This window comes from Mustela lutreola, chromosome 2, assembly GCF_030435805.1.
Source record: "Mustela lutreola isolate mMusLut2 chromosome 2, mMusLut2.pri, whole genome shotgun sequence".
NCBI classification, from domain to species: Eukaryota; Metazoa; Chordata; class Mammalia; order Carnivora; family Mustelidae; genus Mustela; species Mustela lutreola.
This window is the reverse complement of record NC_081291.1, coordinates 5,136,386-5,156,007: the sequence shown is the minus strand read 5'-3', so window position 1 is coordinate 5,156,007 and position 19,622 is coordinate 5,136,386. Positions and strand designations below refer to the sequence as shown.

Sequence of the window (19,622 nt, the reverse complement as noted above, 5' to 3'; positions counted from 1 at the left end):
AGTCTGGTGCTGGTAGGATAAGGAGGGAGTGGGAGAGTGTAAGGAACTCTGTGCGGCAGGAGCCCCGGGTTCTTGGACTGCCAGGTGGAAACCAGCAGTGAGCTCAGAAACCCTAGCTTCTTGATTCCCTTGGCTTGAAGAGCCGCTGCACCTGGGCGGGACAGAGGGCTGTATCTGCAGTATCTTTATACCAGCGTGATCACCTTCAGTTACTACTGAATGGTCTGTAGGCCGCTTACCGTAGGTCACTGTCCTCTGCATGATTCTCCCTTAGACCGTTAACGCCACAAGGGAGTACGCTTCATTTTGAACCTCATTCCAGACGGTCGTGTTTTGCTCTCTGCTGATCATCTCTGTTTGAAGGGCACCTTATTTCTTGGCGCAACAAGTCCTGAAAGTTCCCTCAGAGAGACCCTGGTGTTTATGCATTAGGACATCAGGGTTTGGTTGTATCACTCATCAGTTTCTTCTTTTCCCTTTAGCTCCCATTTGATTTTACATGGAAGATGCTAAAAGACAAATTCAACGAATGTGGTAAGTGTTTGAGAAAGTCTTTCTAGGTGCTTCCATGTATTGTGGCTTCAGAAATCTTAGCTTGTTAGTAATGCGTTTGAGAGGTGTGGTGAATCTCCCATCCTGGTCTTCACAGCCACTTGCCATGACTCGAGGACCAGTGGGACTTGCCATTTTTCTGCCTGTGCAAATATTCAAGCCAGTTGAGTCTCCTCTTATGTGTCAGACACTTCTCATCTGTGTTCTCAGCTTCAACCCCATCCTTCTCCTTTTATGGTTTTTGAAAGGCAGCAGTGTCCCCATTTTGCAGATGAGACAGGCAGAGTCACTTTCTCCAGGTCACATGGCTTCTGCGTGACAAAGCTGAATAAAAACATCTGAGATGAGGTTGCTTTCTGCCACCACACTCTTGGTTCATACCTCAAAGAGCACTTGCCCAGAAGTTCCCAGGGGTGAGCTTATGTGTGAATGAGGTTGAGGGGCTCTGGTTGTGGTTTCCTGGCACCTGGGCCACCATTCTGAAAGGCTCCCCGTGTGGCTGAAAGGAAATGAAGTTGTCCCAGGGTGAATCCCTGCCCCTCCCTCCCACCACCTCTGTTCTTTTAACTGTGTCACGTGGGAGCCTGGAACCTAAGCCAGAAGTCCGGGTGGCTTGCTGGTCAAGGCCCCCTCGGTGTTTCTCATTTCCTGTTTCACTGGGAGCTCAGATTGCACCACTTCGCTGCTTCTCCTGGTTCTCTTGGGGCAGCTGTTGAGCCATAGTGTGCCTTCTTGCCCTCTCCCCACTCCTTAGTCTCTGCGTTGTAGTAGGTATTCTGCAAAGTCAGGTTGGATCAGGCTACTGCCCTGTCTCAGACGCCTGGAGGTGCCCGTCTGCCAGTGAGAGAAATTCACTCGTCTCTTTGTACCTCAGCCCCTCCTCTTTCATCTCCCTCCTGTCCCTGAACCCTGAGTTGCAAGTGCCATTCTCCAGAATGGAGCTATTACAGCAAGAGTCTCCTTCTGGTGAACTTAAGTATTTCAGAAGTGTCCCGTGAGGAGCCCTCTAGATGTTCACCTTCCCTTGGGCTGAGTTAATGGATTTAGAACCAAGGGCCCCCTAGCATAGGCTACACGGTCACCTTCTTAGCTCTTCTATAGACTTGTTTCGTGGTGGTGCTTGACACATACCTGGACGCTTACTCAGTGCTTGAATGAATATGTGAAGCCCACTGGGAAGACAGGACGCAGCCTGTGGCCCGGTGCACAGTGCGGAAGCGTCTGTTATATCATGACGGCCTCGTAACTGCTGTGATATGGGGTCTGGAAGGTGAAGCCTCTGTAAAACTCGCCTGTAAGGTTGGCTTCACACAGCCCCCGTTACAACTTTCTTGAGTGAACGGGTGCGCATTTGAAGCTGCCAGGGAGGCTAATCACGGGTCAGATTGTTGTCCTGTTGGCAGAAGAATGGCAACATGGCTGAGGGCCGTAGTCGCCGGATTCCTGCTGTCGTGTTCTGAGCATTTGTGTGCCAGGGCCGCTCTCCCTTTGACTCTGTCCACCGAACTCCAACAGGTGATCGGGACTGAGCGGAGCCCAGACTGAGGCTGAGCTCTGGGTTTGCCTGATGAGTTGTGGTCTCTTCTTCCCTCCCTGTGCCCAGGCCACGTGCTGTATGCCGACATCAAGATGGAGAACGGGAAGTCCAAGGGGTGCGGTGTGGTTAAGTTTGAGTCGCCAGAGGTGGCTGAGAGAGCCTGCCGGATGATGAATGGGATGAAGCTGAGTGGCCGAGAGATTGATGTTCGAATCGATAGAAATGCTTAAGCAGTTGCCTTTTTTAAACATCGATACCAGACCTCTGAATTTGTATTTTTTCTTGTTAACCATTTTAATTTGTTGGCTGGATGTATAAAGATGTTTAAAAAATTCAGTTGCTTTTTGGGGTAATTTGAATTACTTTTTTAATGACTGGGGTTCCATTTGACTGTTTGCATTGAGATTGCAATGTGCGCAATTTTTTTTGTAGTTGTGGCATCTTGTTGACATCGAATATGACTTTGATAATAAATACCAGTTCCTGAAAAGATGCTTGCTTTTTGCGTGTGTGTTGTGGGGCACCCGCCTGCGGTTTGGGGAGCTAGAGCCAGTCGTCGTCTTACCTCAGAGCTGTGACCACTGGTGGGGGTTTCACCCCTACTCTTGCTTAGTCTGTGGACCCTTGGGGGTGGAGGACATGGACCTTGGCCACCTGAGAGCTCTTACTGGAAACGGAGTCCCGAGTGACGTGGATTCTCCAGCGCCGGCATCAGAGCACTTGGGGGTTAGTGGTCCTGAGAGCAGCTCTTGCTCCCTCCTGTACGCTTGCTCTCTGGGGTACACTGTTAGGCTCATTTCCAGTTTGGCTTCTGTCATAGTCTTCTTTGGCTGTTATAACAAAAATACCATAATTGGGCACCTTATAAACAACAAACAAGAATTTCTCACAGTTCTGGAGGCTGGGATGTCCAAGATTCCGTGTCTGGTGAGGGAACCTGATCTTGGTTCGTAGATTGTACTTTCTGCAATCGCACATGGTGGAAGTGGCAGGGGAACTTTCTCGGGCCTCTTTTACGTAGACACAGTCACCCCCAGATAGCATCACACTGGGCAGTAGGCTTTCGGCAGAGGAATTGTGCGTGCTTGCGGGGCAGTGCGGGGGTGTGGTCTGTTCCTTGCCGCAGTAGCAGGTGAGTGGGGTGCGGGTTACTGAGTGCATTTAGTCCTGTAGCCGTTGAGGCTGAGCGTGATACCTGAGCTCAGTCAGAACTGGGTCACCCCTCCCCCAAGATGTGATCTCATACCTAGGTCCCCGTGGGCTGGACAGCTGTTTGCAGCCTGTGTGGAGCTGCAGCCACTGCTTGACACGTCTGGTCATGGTGCCCTACCCTTGCCACCTTCTCCCTGCCACACTTTTCCCCCATGCTGTTCACTCCAGAAGGGTAAGACCCCCAGCTCTTTGATCGGGACTCCCATTGTGTGTCAGTCAGGCTGGAGAGAAAAGACAAGAAGCAGGAATTGCTTTAAATAGGAGCTTTATGTGCTTCATGTATGTAGGCAGGTGGGAGCCTGGGTGGTTCTGTGACTGCCAATCTGGGATCCAAGACTCCTGTGTTAATGGGTGGCTGGGCTGGCCGGTGGTCCTGGGTGTCCACACTGGTGGGCCTTACTGTTCCTGGGGTGATGGTTGGCTCTCCAGAGGGTCTGCTGAGGAAGGGTGATTTGCAGTGACTCTTCTCCCCATAAACGGATGATGAGCCGCCCCCGGGGAAATGGGGTGGGGGTTTTACCTCCTTCCAGGCACTGTGGTCCCTTCTAGCCTACCCAGAGCATCTACATACCCCAGAAGCCAACATCGTCATACACCTCCGTTTCCCTAGCAGAGAGCACAGTTTGGTCAGTAAGAGTCACCTTGGCCCACTCACCAACCCACCCTCCCTGTCACCCCCAGTCAGGGCCAGCACTCACAGGGGCAGTAGAGCTGTTCTGGGCACGTAGCCGTCTGCAAAGAGAGTGGGATAGGTAAGCTCCCAGCCCTGGTGGTGGCCTGTTTCCTGGGACTTTCTGGCCTGGCTGACTTACATTTGCCCTTGGTGTCCCGGCACAGCATCTCATCCTTGTTGGTGAACTCGATCACCTCCAGGATCTCCCCACGCCGGATGCCCAGGTACTTGCCACCCCCACGGCGTGTCTTGGCATTGGGATCGATCATCATCCTTGTGTGAATCACTATCTCCCCCTCAAACTGGGAAGGGGTATGTTAGAGCCTTTGAAACATGTAGCACCCCAGGAACCCCATCTTCTAAGGATGGAATTTCTGGGGTCTTGGTCAACTGGGGCTGTGCCCAGAACCCCCAGGGCTCCTGTTCGGAGGATTCTGGTGTTCACACCTTGAACTTTTTCCGGAACTCCCTCTCGGCTTTCTCTGCCTTCCGGATCTGCTTCAGGGTCTTCAGGTCTGCGGGCGGCAGGTGCTGTGGCTGGGGGGCCTTCTCCCTCCTGAGGAATTGGATGCTGCTGAGGAAGATGTGCTCCTCGGGGCCCCCTTCCTGTCCTCCCAGAGCTCAGCCCCTCCGCGTTCCGTGCCCTTTGCCCTGTGGTACCTGAGTTCCGGGTTCTGTGTTGGCCTGGGGGGTTGCTGGGTAGATGGCACTTCATCTGGAAGCCGTCACAGCAGTGAGTTAGGGTCAGGACTGTTGGCTCAGCCTCCCTCTCGACACTGCTGGCTTGATCTTGAATAAGCCTTCCCTCTCAGTTCTCAGGACATCCACCCCCTCCCAACCCCCACCCAGCCCACCTGTCCATCTGCTCCTCAGGCCTGCCTCCTGGGTTGTGAATTCTAACGGATTGCCTCTTGCTTTCTGGACTCCTCCTGCATGGAGGAACGGCAGAAACTGTTTACTGTAGTAACTCATTTCAGCCGCCACAACCACCTTACTACTTAGGAGAGTAGGCAGTACTGTCATTCCCAGCTTGCTGATGAGGGAAATAAAGGCTCTGAGGAGTAAAGTAATCCTGCTCCAAGGTCATCTGGCTGGAAATGATAAAGGCAGGATTTATTTGCAGGCTTTTGAGGCCATTTCATGTCTGTCGGCTAAAAGTAGGTTGGCTTCTGGGAATTGTCATGGGATCTGGGTCAAAAATAAGGCAAAAGCATTTCCTAGAGCAAATGAAGTGGGCTTTTGAGAAGGGGTGACGAGGGGGGTGTTTCTGGACTGGCCTGGCTGCTGCTGAGACCACATTGTGAGGGTCCCCCCTGCTGCCCACCCCACCCCCCACACCCCAGGGAGGGCTGACTTCTGGCAAACTGCCAGCCTTCCAGGGAGGAGCCTGCTGGCCAGGGGTTTGGCTTGTGGCAAGAGCCTCATGAATACCAGTTGAGTGAAGAAGGATCCAGAATTTTAAGCCCCCAGCTTTTTGCTCCAGACTCCAGCCTTGGCCTAGTGCTCAGATGATGAAGCCATCTATAGTCTTACCAAGGACACTACCTCCCGCTGCTCCCCGTTCTCCCAGAGGCATCCCAGGGCCCCCGCAAAACCAGCACAGTGCAGAGCACGGCCCTGGGTGCTGCGGTGCAGTGCAGACTTGGCACATCCGCAGCCCAGACTTCCTGCAGTGTGACTGATCAGCTCACGCCAATAAGGCAGGCTCTGAGGGGGACCTGTTGAGATCCTGGGAAAGAGCTAAGTCTGCGGGCCCCAGGGTCTCCAGGGCAGCCCCCAGTGGAGTGAGGAACCCCTGCAGTGGGCCTGCTATCACTCCAAAGTGGAGCCGAATGGGTGGCTAGACTTGGTAAGGGCAAAGTAGCCTTTGGACAATCTATACTACCAGCGAGGGCCCACACGTAGTGTTTCAAGAAGGGAGAGATTTGAGAGGTGTAATTGATTGGAGTCTTGCAGAATGACCGGCGTGGAATGGGGAGATGATTGCCCACAGGCAGGGACAGTGAGCAGAGGTGGGGTTCCTGGTCTGTTTGGGATTGGGGAAGGGGTGGGCCATGCCTACTAGGCTGCTGGAAGAAGAATGGCCAGTTACTCCCTTTCCTCATGTCTGTGACCCCTAGAGCGGCCCCCCAACCCCAGCCACAAGAGCCTCACCAGAACGGAAGCAGGAGGAGCCCTGTCAGGAAGCTCTGCTAACGGAGGGTGTTGCAAGTAGCCCCTGAGGAAGGCCCAGGAGAAGCAGAAGGGGCTCAGGGAAGAGTAGTAGAGGCAGCGCACCTGGTGCAGGAGGGGAGGGGGGAAGGGGGAGCATCCCAAGGCACCCTTAATAATTAAGGTTCTCCTGTAGGAAGCCCTTCCAGAGAGAGGGCAGCACAGGGCCTGGGCTCCCTTGTGCTGGTGGTATGGACTGGGGCAGGATGCTTCTGGGGTCCTCAGGTTTTCGCTTTGTCTGTAGAGCATGCTGTCACTGTGGGGGCGGGCGGTTGTGCGTGTTCAGTGACCATCACCTATAGGGCTTGCATGCAAGTCCCTTTTTTTCCCCCATTCAAAATTGGTGAAGGCATTAACCCTGGAGCTGGGCTGGAGACCTGTCTGCTTTGCCATTGCCCCGCTCTCCAGGAAAAGACGCTGGGAAGAGGGGAGAAGGCTCCTTAGGAACCCCAGAGCACAGACTGTCTAGGCCTGCAGGCCCAGGGGTCTCTGGCTCCAGCCCACGCCTGAGTTCAGGCCCAAGTCTGTGCTGGACGTCCAGCTGGCACCTCCAGCACTACAGGTCTGTGGAATCTGACCCTTTGTCCCCTGCTGACGGATATCTCCACTCTGCGCCCAGGCATCGGGGTGAAACTGGGGCCTCATCCATGTCACGAGCTCGCTTGCTCCCACTCACCCCTGCATCACTTGGCCTCTGGTTCTTCTCTTCCACTGCTCTTTCACAACTTCTCTCCCACCACCCTGGGCCACCCCCCTACCCTGGCTACACCATGCTTACTGGCTATTGGCCTCTGGGCTGCCCTGCCTTCCTGTTCTTTCCATCAGGAGCTGGTCTGACTTTCCTGAAAGGTCCTTCCTGCCCTCTACTTTGTCCCCAGGCACTGCCAGGGAGATGGGTTGTCCCTTGGCTTCACACTCGCTGCATGGCAGAATATGTCCTTGCAATGAATGGTGCCCAGATGCCTGAGCAGGATGGTCTGGCTGAGGGCTTGGCCCCACCAACAAACCTCTGCCCTTGTGGCCGGGGCTGGAGTTGTCCATGGGCTCCACATCGTCATACAGCTCATAAGCCTCTTCCTGGTCCCTGGAGGAATACCTGAAATCAGGGCCTCTTTCAAGCCTTCGACTTGTGCCAGGGCCTGTGGACTCCCCACACTCACTGTAGGATGTCTTCAGTCTGTTGGGCCTGGAGGATCCCAGCAGAACCGGTCCTCCTCAGAGCTGTGGAGGGATGAGAGGAGCGGGAGGGAGGCAGGCCCTGCCAGGGAGCCTCTTCCCCAGCTCTCTGCCTGGGTTGCTGTGACCCACCTGTGGCTGTGGCTGTGGCTTTCCAGAAGCTCTGGACATCCCTGAAGCCAGGGGGCAGCGGGGGCTTGGCTGGAGGGGGTCCCAGGCTGCTGACCGAGGGCAGAGGCCTCCGCTGGGGTGGGTAGCTGGATTTGAGGCCCAGCCTCGACCCTCCACTATGAGAGCGAGCTCCTGATCTTTGCTTCCTGGCTCCCAAGCCAGGGCTGAGGGGGAGCCTGGGGCGGGAGCCTGTGACCGCACTGGGAAGGGAGCTCTCTGAAACAGAGCTGGGGATGGGGGGCTTTTTAGGGAGACCACCAGAGAACTCAGTGTGCAGGTACTTCTTGGGCAAAGCGCTGGACTCAGGCTGCGAGAACTTTCGGGGGGCGGCCTGGCACTCAGGCTGCAGAAACTTGCTGGGGAGCAGGCCAAACTCGGGCTCTGAGGACACCCTGGGGAGGATCCCCAGCTCTGGCTTCTTGGAGGGCGCTTTGCATTCAGGCTGCCGGGGCCGCTTGGGAAACACACTGACTTCAGGCTCTGAGGACCTCCTGGTGAGGTCACCAAAATCAGGATGCAGGAGTTTCTTGGGGAAGTCATTCAGCTGAGGGGCTGGGATCTTTTGGGGAAATGTATTGAAATCGGGTTTTGAGGGGTGGGGGTGGAGTTCACTGGACTCGGGCTTCCAGGGGGGCGTCTTAGGGACCTCACTGGTCTCGGGCTGTGGCAGGGATTTCTTTGGAAGGCCACCGACCTGAGGCTGCGGGGGCTTTCTGGGGTGCACACTGAACTCTGGCTGCGGGGGCTTCTTGGGAAGGGTACTGAGGTCTGGCTGTGAGGAGGAGGGGTGGAGCTCTTTGGGCTCAGGCTTCCAGGGGGGCGTCTGAGGGGCCTCACTGGTCTCAGACTGTGGCAGGGGTTTCTTAGGGAGGCCACCGACCTGCGGCTGCGGGGGCTTCCTGGGGTGCACACTGAACTCGGGCTGTGGGGGCTTCTTGAGAAGGGTACTGAGGTCTGGCTGTGAGGAGAAGGGGTGGAGCTCTTTGGGCTCAGGCTTCCAGGGGGGCGTCTGAGGGGCCTCACTGGTCTCAGACTGTGGCAGGGGTTTCTTAGGGAGGCCACCGACCTGCGGCTGCGGGGGCTTCCTGGGGTGCACACTGAACTCGGGCTGTGGGGGCTTCTTGAGAAGGGTACTGAGGTCTGGCTGTGAAGGGTCTGGGGTGGCTTCATTGGGCTCAGGCTGCTGGAGCTTCTTGAGGAGGGCACTGGGTTTGGGCTCTGTCGGGGGCCTGGCTGGATGGCCAGGCTCAGGCTGCAAAGCTTTCTGAGGGGCGTTGAGCTGTGGGAACTTCTTGGAGGGCTCCTTTGGCTCAGGTTTGGCGGGCTTCGGAGGCAGATCGTTACAGCTGGGCTGCAGGGGCTTCTTGGGATGCTCGCTTGGCTCAGGTGGTGGAAACTTCTTTAGAAGTTTGTTGAACTCAGGCTTTGGGGGTTTTTTGGGGTGTTCACTGGTCTCCAGCTGAGAGGCCTGGAACTTGGCTTGAAGGCTCCGGAAGTCCTGATGGCTCCCCTAAGGGACATGGAGCCAGTCAGGCGGGGGTTCACACAAGGGTTTCTCCTAGGCCCTCTTGGCCATCCTTTGTCCTTGGCTTGCTCTCCTGTTGCCCAGGGCCTCCCACATTTGTTTCCAGGCGCCCCGGAGTCCCGAGATCTCTGAGGCACTGCATATGCCCTCAACCTCGCCCCTATAACTCAGCCTCCCGATGCTCCACCATAGCCTGCTGCTCCCCTAGCCCTCCCTGTCGGTTGGTGATGTCTTCTAAGTATATTTGAGATGTCCTGTGCTTCCGCGCTCCGCGTCCCTAGTGCCTTCTGTTCTAATTTCAAAACACATTCAGAATCCAGCCATTTCTCACTGCCCGTGCCACTGTTGTGCTGGCTGGAGGAACACAGGCTCCTCCCTGGTCTCCTGCCTCCACTCTGCCCCCCGCACCCCCATCTCTGGCCAGGCCCCTCTCCCACAGCAGCCGGAAGAACAGCCTCTGCTCCAAATCTGGCCGCGCTGCATTGTTTCCCCACGGTAAAAGCTAAAGACCTCCTGAAGGCCCTAAACTGGCGATCCGTCTCCCTTACCAGGTTACCTCCGCCTGCCCGCCTCGCCCCTGCTTTCTTCCCCCCCAGCCCCAAGCCCTCTTCTGGGGCCTTCGTCCTGCCCCTTGCCTGGGACACTTCTCCCCATAGTCTGCTTCTTGCCTTTTCCACCTCCAGGTCTCTGCGGATGTTTTCTTACTGGAGGCGCCTTCCTCACAGACCACCCTCATTTAAAAAAATCGATTTCCCCTTCGGAGAATCTCCATTCTCCCCCACCTACGTTTTTCTCTCAGTGCCTGCCACTGTGTATCATACGGTTTTATTTTACGTTGTTTCACTGGTGTGCCTTGGCTTTTCTGTTTTGGTTCTCTCTGCCCCTCAGCCCCCGTGGAAGGCCAGCGACTGGGCTCCCTCGTTGCTGTCCTCCAGAGCACGCGCGCTGCTGGTGCTCAGTAGGTGCCCACTGAAATACGCAGGGTACACAGGCGCACACTCAGCCACGCCGAGTCTGATCGCCACAGACGCGTGCAGAGAGATGTGGAGAGACAAGAGACCTGGAAGCATGTGGGGTCAGACTCTGACAGCCCCAGATACCCTCTGTTGGTGGTCGGGCCACTCACAGTGGACGGCACCCAGAAGCAGCAGCAGGCCGGCCCAAGCAGTGGCCTGCTCGGGCCCGTGCCCCATCGGCGGCACACGTCATGTCCCAGACATGGTCTCCACCAGCCCCATGCTCTCTGTCCCAGACACAGGTGGGGTATCCCGGTAGGCCAGGCCTGCTCTGACCAGAGGGGGCCCCGCTGCAGGCCTCCAGGCCTGGCTCCACCTGGACCCTAGGAGACTGGGGTGTGGGTGGTTAGGGCAGAACCACGGAGACTGCTCCTGGCCGTGCCTCACTTTCCCCATCCGGAGAACAAGGAAAGGTAGCGATTCCCACCTCGGGCCTGAAATCCGTCTACTAAAGCCCCCTCTCCAGGTGGGTTGGGGGAAGGATTCCCAGGTCACGCACGGGACTAGAGAAATCAGGGTCAGCAGCTTAGGTCTCGGGTGACTGCTGGAGCGGGTGTGGGCGGCAGGTACACGACCCAGTTCGTCACCTGCAGGAAGCCCCTCTGTTCACCCTGGCCCGTGCCCAGCTTGCTGTTCATGCTGACCTGGGAGAAGAGTCGTCTGGGCTGTCTGCCTCTTCCCCCTATTAAAGTCCCAGCCCCAGCCTGGGCCACAGGCCCCTTGGGGCCCCAGCTGTCCCAGTGGTACATCCTAGATCTTCCCTGGTGGTCTAGTGGTTAGGATTCGGCGCTCTCTCTCTCCCAGTGGTACATCCTGGCTGCTTCCCACCTCTGGGTCTTTGTGATGGTCTCTGCCGTTTCCCGGGGTGGGGTGGGGTCGCCTAGGGTTGGGGGTTCACTCACCATGGCTGCAGGCGGGTGATGGGCCACAGGGCAAGTGGGACCTGAGCTGGGCTGCTGCCTTCAGGAAGTGACTGTGGCTTCTGCTCCACGGGCCCCATGGGGGTGGGGGATGCTGGCCGCGTTGGGAGGGCAGAGGAAGGAAAGGAGGCGGAGACAGCCTCTGCCTGTCCCCAGATCCTGCCTGGCGCTTGGGCTCCTGTCCTGCCTGCTGCTGTCTCTGTGGTCTCCGTGCTTCGTGTACTGGCTGTCAGCCCATGCCCAACACGGTCACCAGTTGCTTGACTCTGTGGTTCTGGGGGCTGGCAGACTTGTGGTCTCCAGGGAGGACTCCGTGCGTGGCCTTGAGGGCCTCCTTGGGAGGGGGAGCTCTGGGCCCGGAGACTCGGGAGTTGAGAGAGCGGGATGGGTGGGCCCTCCTGCCGCCTCTTGTTGCCTCATCCTCCTGCCTCATTTCCACACTTCCCCACTGCGGGATTCTCAGCTCTGAGCGGGACTTCCCTATTAGAGGTGCACATGTCACATGGGTCGTGGACGGTTGTGGGGGGCAGAGGGCCCAGCTGGGGTGGCAGATTTGGGGGGTGGGTGGCCTGCGTGTGTTTTAGCTAAGGCCTTGTCCCCTTGGGGAGGGAGGGAGACTGAGGGCAGGGACAAGAACAGGCAGCAGGGAAAGCAGTGGGCGGAAGGAGTGGGCAAAACTAGCCCTATGGGGGTGTGCGGCCCAGCCGGCCAGAGGCGACCCCTCTCCACAGGGCTTGGTCTGCTGGAGGTCAGGGACTTTGGACACACAGACAAAGGGAGAGTGCAGAGCCCTGATTCTCAAGTTTAGCTCTACATGGACATAGCTTTAGGAGTTTACAAAGAGATAGAAGGAAGCTCCTGGAGATTCTGACTTAATTGGCCTGAGCCTGGGGATTTCTTTCTTTAAAAGCTTATTTAAGTGACCCTCTAGACCCAACTTGGGCCTTGAACTCACAGCCTCGAGGTCAAGACTCACACTCCTCTGACTGAGCCAGCCAAGAGCCCTGAGCCTGGGGATTTCTTCAACACTGAGGGCTGATTCTCCTGTGTCCACGCGTCAACTTACGACCCCATTAAAGTGCAGGTTTTGCCTCAGGCCCACGGTGGAGCCTCAGATTTCTAGACATGCCAGGTGATGCCCAGGAGTAGTGAGGGTGTAGAAGGATCCAGTCTGTCTAGAGGACAGTGCATTCCCAGCCGGACCCGTCCGTTACCTCCATGCCGAGGAAGCCACAGGCCGTGCCATCAGAAAGGACTTTGCCTATCTGTGTCCACTTTTAAGATGCACAGCTTGGGGGTCCTGGAGCCTCAGTGCCTGCCCATCACCATCCCCATACTGGTAGGCATGCACCCTGGGTCGCCTTCCCAGAGGTGGGTCCTCCTTGGAACAGGGGTCCTGGGAGACCAGGGATGATAAGAATGGGTCCTGGGGTCTCCGGGACCAGCCAGCACAGGCTGGTCGCAGGCTATGTGACCGTCCCAATGTTCAGTGAGTGATGGAAATGCATGAAACAGACAATTATTGGCCAGGAGCGTACAACAGGTGCCCAATCAAGACAAGCTAAAGGACTGAACGCTAGTGACAAGCTGGCGACTTCCTAGGCTCCAAAGCCAGGCCCCCACCATGTGCATACCCACGGCCTGGAACTCGCAGTTTGGAGGGTCCTGCCCTGGCAAACCCTATTCCCCCATGGCCCCCAGGAGGTGTTTTCCCCTCACTCCCCTTTGTGTTTGGAGCTTTCCAGGTGGCTCTGGTCTGGTCTACAAAGCACCGCCATGAACTGGGACAGGAGGCTCCACAGATGGGAGTTGAGGAAGCTGAAGCCCGAAGTGACCGCGGCCCAGGATCTGCTCCCGATTTCAGTGGTGGGGGTGGGGGGTCGGGCATGGGAAGGTGTTGGCTTGGTAAGCCTGTGGAACTCTGGGCTAAGGTGGGGTCCCTGGGTTCGGAAATGGGGGTGGGGTGGGGGTGGGGAGCCAGAGTAGGCGTGTCCAATCCTTGCGCAAGAGCAGGGTCATGCACCTGGCTGCCCTGGTGGTGGTTCTGGGACAGACACGATGGTGGTGTCCACGTTCAGCCACATGTGGTCCAAGTGCACGCAGACAAGGAGGACTGAGCACATGGGCAGCCAATCCTGGGGGCTGAGGGGCACACGGAGGAGCTGGGGGCCTGGGATGGGGGTGCTCGAATCCAGGTCCAAGGCAGGGCTCTAGGGCGCACACTCATGAACCTTACTCCCCTCCCCCAGTCTGGTGGTGATCGGGCTGGTGCTGGACGCCTGCCAGCCAGTACACAGGCACCTGGCCAGACCCAGCTGACCGAAGCTGCCTGGAGAGGCTCACTCTTCAGTATAAACCCCCAGTCTCTTATCAACCTACCTCCCCCACCCCCCCAGCCTGGCCAAGGGGAGGACTGCCCTCCCCTTCCATCTCCCTTCAAGACCGGCGCTCCACGGCGCCCTCTGCTGGGCAGAGCTGGGGCCGTAAGAAGACAACTCCAGCGGGTGGGGAGGGCCCTCCCAGGATCAGTTTGCCAGAGGGAGGGCAGGGGCTCTGGAAGCCCAGGAGAGACACTGGGAGATTTCCCAGTTGAGCTGAAAAAGTTGGACAGGAGTTGGGAGGGGGCAAGGGTAGGAAGTTGCTTTTGAAGTGAGCAGGGTGCACAGGCCACGTCAGGATCCAGCTCCCTAGGCCTCTGGGCACTCAGTGTAGGGTGCTGTGGGGTCAGGGAACACTGTCTCCAGTGGGAGTGGGTCCTGGGACCAAGATACTGGCCTTGGGACTGTCTGGAAATGTCCTGCGAGACTGAGAAGTGGCACTGCCTGGATTTGGGGGTGGCTGAATGGCAGGGCCTGATAGGGGAAGGGATGCTGATGCCTTGAGACAGATTGGGGTCCTGGGGGAGAGGGAACCCTGAACCCTTTCCCTGGAGACGTGGGAAAGGGGAAGGAGCCCTTTGGACCTCACTCCCTGGATTTTCTTACAGACACCATCTTATGGGAACCGTCTTCAACTCCTAGGGTGGTACAGAATCAGTAAGGGAACTGAACTGGGCCTGCCTCCGTCATCTTACCCTCCAAGCCTCACCTTCTCTAGCTGTAAAATGGGCCCCTTGACCCCACCTCCCTCCCTTCCCGGTTCTCCGTTGGGGGTCCTAGGCAGCCATGGGTTTGGTAGCCATAGGGATGTGAATCACAAACATTTCCCAAGCCCCGTCCTCCCTCCCCAGTCCCTGTTCGAATCTTCACAAGGACTCCAGAGGGTAAGAAGCATCCTGACACCCATCTTAAGGACTAGCAAAGTGAGGTGCAGGGAGGTTGTGTCTTCCCCAGGGTCACAAAGTCCTGGCTCCAAAGCTTCCAACTGGGAAAAGGAGAGCTCACGGGGCTAAAGCCCCAAGGTTCCCTGATGGCCCAGCTGGTCCCACAGCAGGTGCCGAGTGGTACTTGCCTCAGCGTGGGCCCGAAGTGCTGGCAGAACAGACACCTGGCCTGAGCCCGCTGAGTCTCTGCGACAACCCCATCAGTGACCCCGCAGCCCTGAAGCCCAACCCAAACACAGGCGGGGGGGCAGGCAGGCCCCTGGGTGTAGGTGGGCTGATCCTAAGGGCACTCAGATCAGCGCCCCCCTTCAGGAGAAGCAGAATGGCCTCTAGAGCTTGGAGCTGTTTAACTGCAAGGTTAGCGAGTTCCTGCTCACAGAAGGTCTATGTTCCCCAGGAAGAGGATGATGAGGAAGAGGAGAGGGATGAGGGAGTGGTGGGGAGATTCAGGATGGAACCCTGTGGGTTATTAGAACAAGGCCTTCATCCAGAGAGCCGCGGGGAGCCGCTGAAGGCTACCAGGCAGGCATGAGAAGAAACCCGTTTTCAGTGGTGTTCAGACTTGGGGGAGGGGGAAGGACAGGAGAGGTTGCTTCAGGTACCGGGGTTGGGGGTGGGGGACGAGGGTCAGGGGCCTACGCCAAAGGACCCCGGGCTGGACAGGAGCAAGATGCAGGAGGTAAAACGGGCTTCTGAGGGGCGGCTGCCAACAGCATGCGTAAGACTTCCACACTCAGGAGGCTTGGCTCGCTGGGTTTTGGTGACAACAGGGCTGGGACAGCAGTGTGGCCCCAGAATTTGAAGCTTGACCCAGGACTGATTTCCCATGAAGGGAAGAGGAGATCCTAGTGGCTGGAAGGCAGCGAGGGGAGGGCGAGGAGGGAGGAAGTCCAGCATCCCCAGGGCCCGCGTTGACCCACCCTCTTCCTCGGAGCTGACACGGGGGCAGAGGTGAAAGCGGGCAGCCAAGAGGAGGCTTTGGAGGACAGGGACGAAGACCACACCAGAGCCCCCAGGCTGGCAGTGCCCACACCTGGGGACCCTGGCACCCTCACCTCAACCTTGTCAGCTGGGAGTCTGAACTGGCTTCAGGAATGCGGGTGGGGGGCGGCTCTGGCAGGACCAGCCGCAGTACTTTCTCAGGACCAAGCTCCCAGCCTGGCCTGGGACTTCGGAAAAGCGAGGTTTCCATCCCATCTGGTTTCCGGAAATGGTGGGACAAGACCAGGGCACCGGCAGTCCCAGCTACAGCTGGAGAGGGTGGCACTGAACTGGAGACCTGGGTCCCAGTGTCAAGGTGAGGGGGAACGGTGAGGTTGAAGGGAGGCTTGTCGCGTCTCAGCGTGTGCGCAGCCCAGGACTGCTAGACTGGCCGGCTATGCAGGAGGGGCAAGGGACCCAGACACAGCACAGGCTGGCTCATCGGAGGGGCTAGGGACCCAGACACAGCACAGGCTGGCTCATCGGAGGGGCTAGGGACCCAGACACAGCACAGGCTGGCTCATCGGAGGGGCAAGGGACCCAGACACCGCACAGGCTGGCTCATCGGAGGGGCAAGGGACCCAGACACCGCACAGGCTGGCTCATCGCGCGTCCTTTATTGTTCCCTCTCCCCTGCCCCGTTAATTACAAAACTACCCCCATCCTACAGTCCGACCCCCCTCTCCCCACCGCGGCGGGATTCAGAACGGCGAGAAAACCGGACACTCCCCCTCTGACAGCAGCGGAGACACCTTGGGTGCAAGCGGGACCGGGTCTGGGTGGGGCAGAGGAGGGGTCGCCTGAGCCTCGGCCCCGCCCCTCGCCTCGGGCGCCCCGCCCTCCCCACTCGAGCGCTCCTCCGCCTTACCCGCCCGCGCGTCGGGGCGCGGCTGCCCGGGCCCCGGGGCCGCGGAGGCGATGGGGCGGTGGTCCTCCAGATGCAGTGTCATGGCGGGCCGCGAGGCCGTGGAGAAGGCGCACTGCATGCACGAGTAGCGGCCGCGCGTGTGCTCCCACACGATGCGGCTCGGGGCCGCGTGCCCTGCGGGCAGGCGGGACCCCGTCAGTCCTGGCCACCCCCAAGGATGGTAGACGTGGACGAGTGCGGGTCAGACCTTTCCCCGCCTCCCCATCAGCTCCCGGGCACCTGGCTGGTCTGGCCTGGCTGATCCATTGCTCCCGAGCGTGTTCCCTCCTGTAATTGGGGGGGGGGGGGCACTAAACTTGACTTATCCGAATCCCCCACTCCCATCCCTGCAACCACCGCAGGGCGAAGGACTTGTGAAGCGGGCGCGGGTTTTACACGGAAACGCCGGCGCAGATGAAGGCTCAGGAGCTAATTTTTAAGGCAAAAATTTTGTATTTCGGGGGTGCCAGCTCTGGCCACTTGGGAAGGGGCGGGCAACGCTGCTTCCCAGCATCCCCTGGGCCCGCAGGGCGCAGAACAGAAAAATCCCCTCCACCCCTCCCTGGTGGTCACCTGCACGCACCTGAGGGCGCGTCGGAGCCGCCCTGGGGTCTTCGCGGGCTGCCGCCGGCACCTGAGATAAACGGGCGGATCAAGGTCAGAAGTCTGGGTGAGCCCAGCTCACCCTTCAGGCGGCGCTGTTCCCACACTCACCTTGGCTCTTTTTCCAGACTGCGGCGCTGGAGGCGGGCGGCCCGGGCGCCGCAGCCAGGAAAGGGCGCAGGCGTGGGGGGCTTAGGCCAAAGGGCGCGGGGTTCAAGTAGGGCAGGAAGGGCCCGGTGGGGGCAGGGGCGGGGGTCGTGAAGGGCTCGAGCAGCGGGAACTGCAGGCCAGGCGCCGACGCAGTGTCGGACTCCGGGGGACGCTCAGGCGCCGGTGGCTCCTTGTCCAAGGCGGGGGGTGGCGGCGGGGCTGGGCTCTGCGCATGCTCGGCGCAAACATGCAGGTGCTTGAAGAGCGAGCGGTGCGTGCGGAAGCGCAGGAGGCAGTTCTCACACCTGGGGGCAGGCATAGGACTGGGCTGGGTCTCCTGGGGGGCGAGGGCAGGGCCTATTCGATGCTACCTGGGGAGCCGCCGTACGAGGGTGGTAAGGGAGCCTAAGGCCCAAATCACAGAACCCCCACTTGCGTGGGGGAGAAGCTTGCTCTAAGCGCCCCCCAATGTGGCCGCGACCCTTCCGGACCCCTCCGGGTCCTTGCCCTGGGAAAACGAGGAAGGAAGTCTGAATTTGGACTCAAGTGGCCAGTTTTCTTCTAGGAAGGTCAGGAGGGACGGGAGGGAGACACCCCCGACATGCCCCGCCCTTTCCGAGCTCCTCCCTTCGAGGGTCTGGGACCCGCTCCAGTAACCAGTCTCTTTCGGGCAGGTAAGGGCCCGAGGCCACACCCACTGCCAGATTCACCTCCCACCCCCACATCCCCGACTAGGAAGGGAGAAAGGCCTGGACCCCAGGTAGTGGCAATCAAATCAGGGGTGGGAGGAGCTGCCAGGCGCCTGATCACCAGGCACCAGGGGAAGTCGGGATAGTCAGTGTCTCACTTGAAGTAGCGGTTGGGTTTGTAGTGCAGTTTGCCATGTGCCACCAGTTCCTGCATGCTGGGGAAGGTCTCGGTGCAGCTCAGGGCGGAACAGCGGAAGAGCTTGCCTGGCAGGGATGAAAGACAGAGGAGTGGAAAGGAATGGCCAAGGCCGGCCTGAAGGCTCTGCCTGCCTCCCATCCCCTACTCTGGCCCTACCTTCCAGGGACTGTGTGGGTGGGCAGTGGGTACGCAGATGCTGTGCCAGGTCTCGAACACTGGGGAAACTGAGACAGCAGCCAGGGCTGGAGCAGGGTATCTGCTTCCCTGCAGGATGCACAGAAAGGGGGGTGTCACCCACTCTTCCCCAGGCCACATGTCGAGTTCTGCCCCAGAGAGGCATATATGAGGCTGGAATTACCCTACTGGTTTCTTACCGGGGCCTTTACCATCTGTTTCCCCCACCAGGCGGAGCTGCCAGAGGGCAGGGGCTGGGTTGGCTGGCTCATCATTGTAGCCACAGCCTCAGTAAATGTGACTCCCTCTAGATGGGGCCCAAGTCTGGAGATCATCTGTATTCATCTCAATTGTTCCAAGGCCTGTGAGCCCCCAGAAGGCTCCATCACAGATCACCTGGTTGTTGGCGTCGTCTGGGAGGCCTCATGTCCTCGCTGGTCCCAGGGACTGTGCTGGTCGGGCCAAGGCTGGATCCAGGACCAGGCTGAACACTGTCTGGGGCTGAGGGGGCACCCTGCTGGGTCCCCCCAGGCCCTCCTCGGTCCCACGATGGGGGTGTGGATGCCCGTTCAGGGCCTGGCTCCTCCCCCATGGAAGAGGAAGTGGCTGCTGCCCCCGCAACTGGGGACAACACCTCCTTGTCAGTCTCACTGAAGCTGGGCTCTGCAGGGGCCGGCATGTCCGGGCTGGGCCCCGAGGGTTCCTCCTCCTAGTGGAAGGAAAAGGCAGGGAGAACCCCTCTGGGCCCAGGTCGGCCTGGGCCAGCCATGGGAACCCCTCCCACCCCACCAAGACCTGTGGACGTTCCTGAAGGAGCAAACGCCCTTGAGAAATCACCCCATCAGCCCCAATCCTAAGGAGTCACTATCAGGGGAGGATAGAGGATAAGGGTGGACTGAACCTCCTGTGTTCCACCCTCTGGGAGGGAGCTGGGAGGTGTCCCAGCTGCAGAAGGGCGTATCTGTCAGGAATTACTCCTGTGAAGGCAGCAGTCCCTAGTCCCTAACTTGGGGGCAGGGCCGTGGCCTACGGGGTGCGGGCGGGCCGCAGGTTACAAAGACCAGGCTCCGAACAGGGCGCCGCTAGAACACCGTGGAGAGGCCAGAAGGGATCAAGCGCACTGTCCCCGAACGGAAACACACCCACCCACCCGGCTGCAGCTGGGCAGCCAAACCCGGAGGTGCTAGGGGCCCGGAAGCATAGGGAACAGGGGCGGAGCCTGAGTCCTGTAGGCGTGGCCCAGTCGAAGGGGGCCAGGAAGCCGGGGGTGGGGTGTTCCCCAAGTGACAGCCAGCAACGAACGAGGGCCCGGATGTGGGGGCGGGGTCGGCCGGACCGTGCGCGTGCGACAGGGCCGCGCCCCGCCAGCACCCGCTGGTTCCCCGCGCCCGCACCCGCGACGCCGCGCTCACCATCCTCGACCCGGCTCAGCCTCTTGTTCCTGCGGCTCCTGCGGCTCCGGCTGAGGCTGCAGCGACTCCCTGGGCGGCCGCGGGCTCGTGCTCACGTCGACGCCATTTTCCGCTTCCCAGCTCTCGCGAGATAGGGGGCGGGGCTTGTGCAGAGCGCCCCTGGGGGGGCGGGGCCTGAGGGCTAGGTCCTCC

The 19,622-nt window shown here is 59.1% G+C and overlaps 3 protein-coding genes across 17 annotated transcripts in view; 1 reads left to right on the top strand and 2 right to left on the bottom strand.

Moving 5' to 3' along the window:
* The window catches only part of HNRNPM (heterogeneous nuclear ribonucleoprotein M), a 40,780-nt gene extending 38,199 nt beyond the window's left edge, over window positions 1-2,581 (top strand). For 11 of the 12 annotated variants that reach the window (XM_059159748.1, XM_059159746.1, XM_059159744.1 and 8 more), the window contains 2 exons: window positions 483-534; window positions 2,156-2,581. In XM_059159748.1, the coding sequence (XP_059015731.1) occupies window positions 483-534; window positions 2,156-2,319 (216 nt within the window). In that variant the 3' untranslated portion in view covers window positions 2,320-2,581. The other variant, XM_059159741.1, reaches the window with a different exon arrangement.
* PRAM1 (PML-RARA regulated adaptor molecule 1) lies at window positions 2,365-15,507 on the bottom strand. Its single transcript, XM_059159062.1, has 12 exons — window positions 15,371-15,507; window positions 10,976-11,033; window positions 7,494-9,042; window positions 7,346-7,406; window positions 7,193-7,281; window positions 4,829-4,903; window positions 4,635-4,689; window positions 4,422-4,530; window positions 4,114-4,276; window positions 4,000-4,033; window positions 3,873-3,907; window positions 2,365-3,738 (listed from the first exon to the last, which is right to left on the bottom strand). Exons 1-12 carry the CDS (start codon window positions 15,505-15,507, stop codon window positions 3,698-3,700), a joined length of 2,406 nt encoding a protein of 801 aa, XP_059015045.1. The 3' UTR covers window positions 2,365-3,697.
* Window positions 15,508-15,901: 394 nt separating this feature from the next.
* ZNF414 (zinc finger protein 414) lies at window positions 15,902-19,586 on the bottom strand. Of its 4 annotated transcripts, XM_059159751.1 has the most exons (9): window positions 19,431-19,586; window positions 18,415-18,727; window positions 18,001-18,108; window positions 17,804-17,909; window positions 16,918-17,261; window positions 16,787-16,837; window positions 16,444-16,491; window positions 16,165-16,338; window positions 15,904-16,071 (listed from the first exon to the last, which is right to left on the bottom strand). In XM_059159751.1, exons 1-9 carry the CDS (start codon window positions 19,431-19,433, stop codon window positions 15,998-16,000), a joined length of 1,221 nt encoding a protein of 406 aa, XP_059015734.1. In that variant the 5' UTR covers window positions 19,434-19,586; the 3' UTR covers window positions 15,904-15,997. The 4 variants fall into 4 exon arrangements, with proteins under 4 accessions (XP_059015732.1, XP_059015733.1, XP_059015734.1 ...); XM_059159749.1 differs by having other exon boundaries at window positions 15,902-16,338; XM_059159752.1 differs by lacking the exon at window positions 16,444-16,491.
* Window positions 19,587-19,622: the final 36 nt, after the last annotated feature.

Bases quoted from the DNA above. Each gene is read 5' to 3' on its own strand.
- ZNF414 (XM_059159749.1), bottom strand. The intron at 18,109-18,414 runs GTGATCTGTGAT...TGCATCCTGCAG, and splicing joins CAGACGACGCCAACAACCAG to GGAAGCAGATACCCTGCTCC. The intron at 16,339-16,443 runs GTGCCCGGGAGC...GCCTGCCCGCAG, and splicing joins AGCCAGGCCAGACCAGCCAG to GGCACGCGGCCCCGAGCCGC.
- PRAM1 (XM_059159062.1), bottom strand. From the start codon at position 15,507: ATGGAAACCTCGCTTTTCCGAAGTCCCAGGCCAGGCTGGGAGCTTGGT. The intron at 11,034-15,370 runs GTGAGGGTGCCA...CACTTCCTGAAG, and splicing joins TCCCAGCTGACAAGGTTGAG to GCAGCAGCCCAGCTCAGGTC. The intron at 4,690-4,828 runs GTGGGCTGGGTG...GACGGCTTCCAG, and splicing joins CCTGAGGAGCAGATGGACAG to ATGAAGTGCCATCTACCCAG.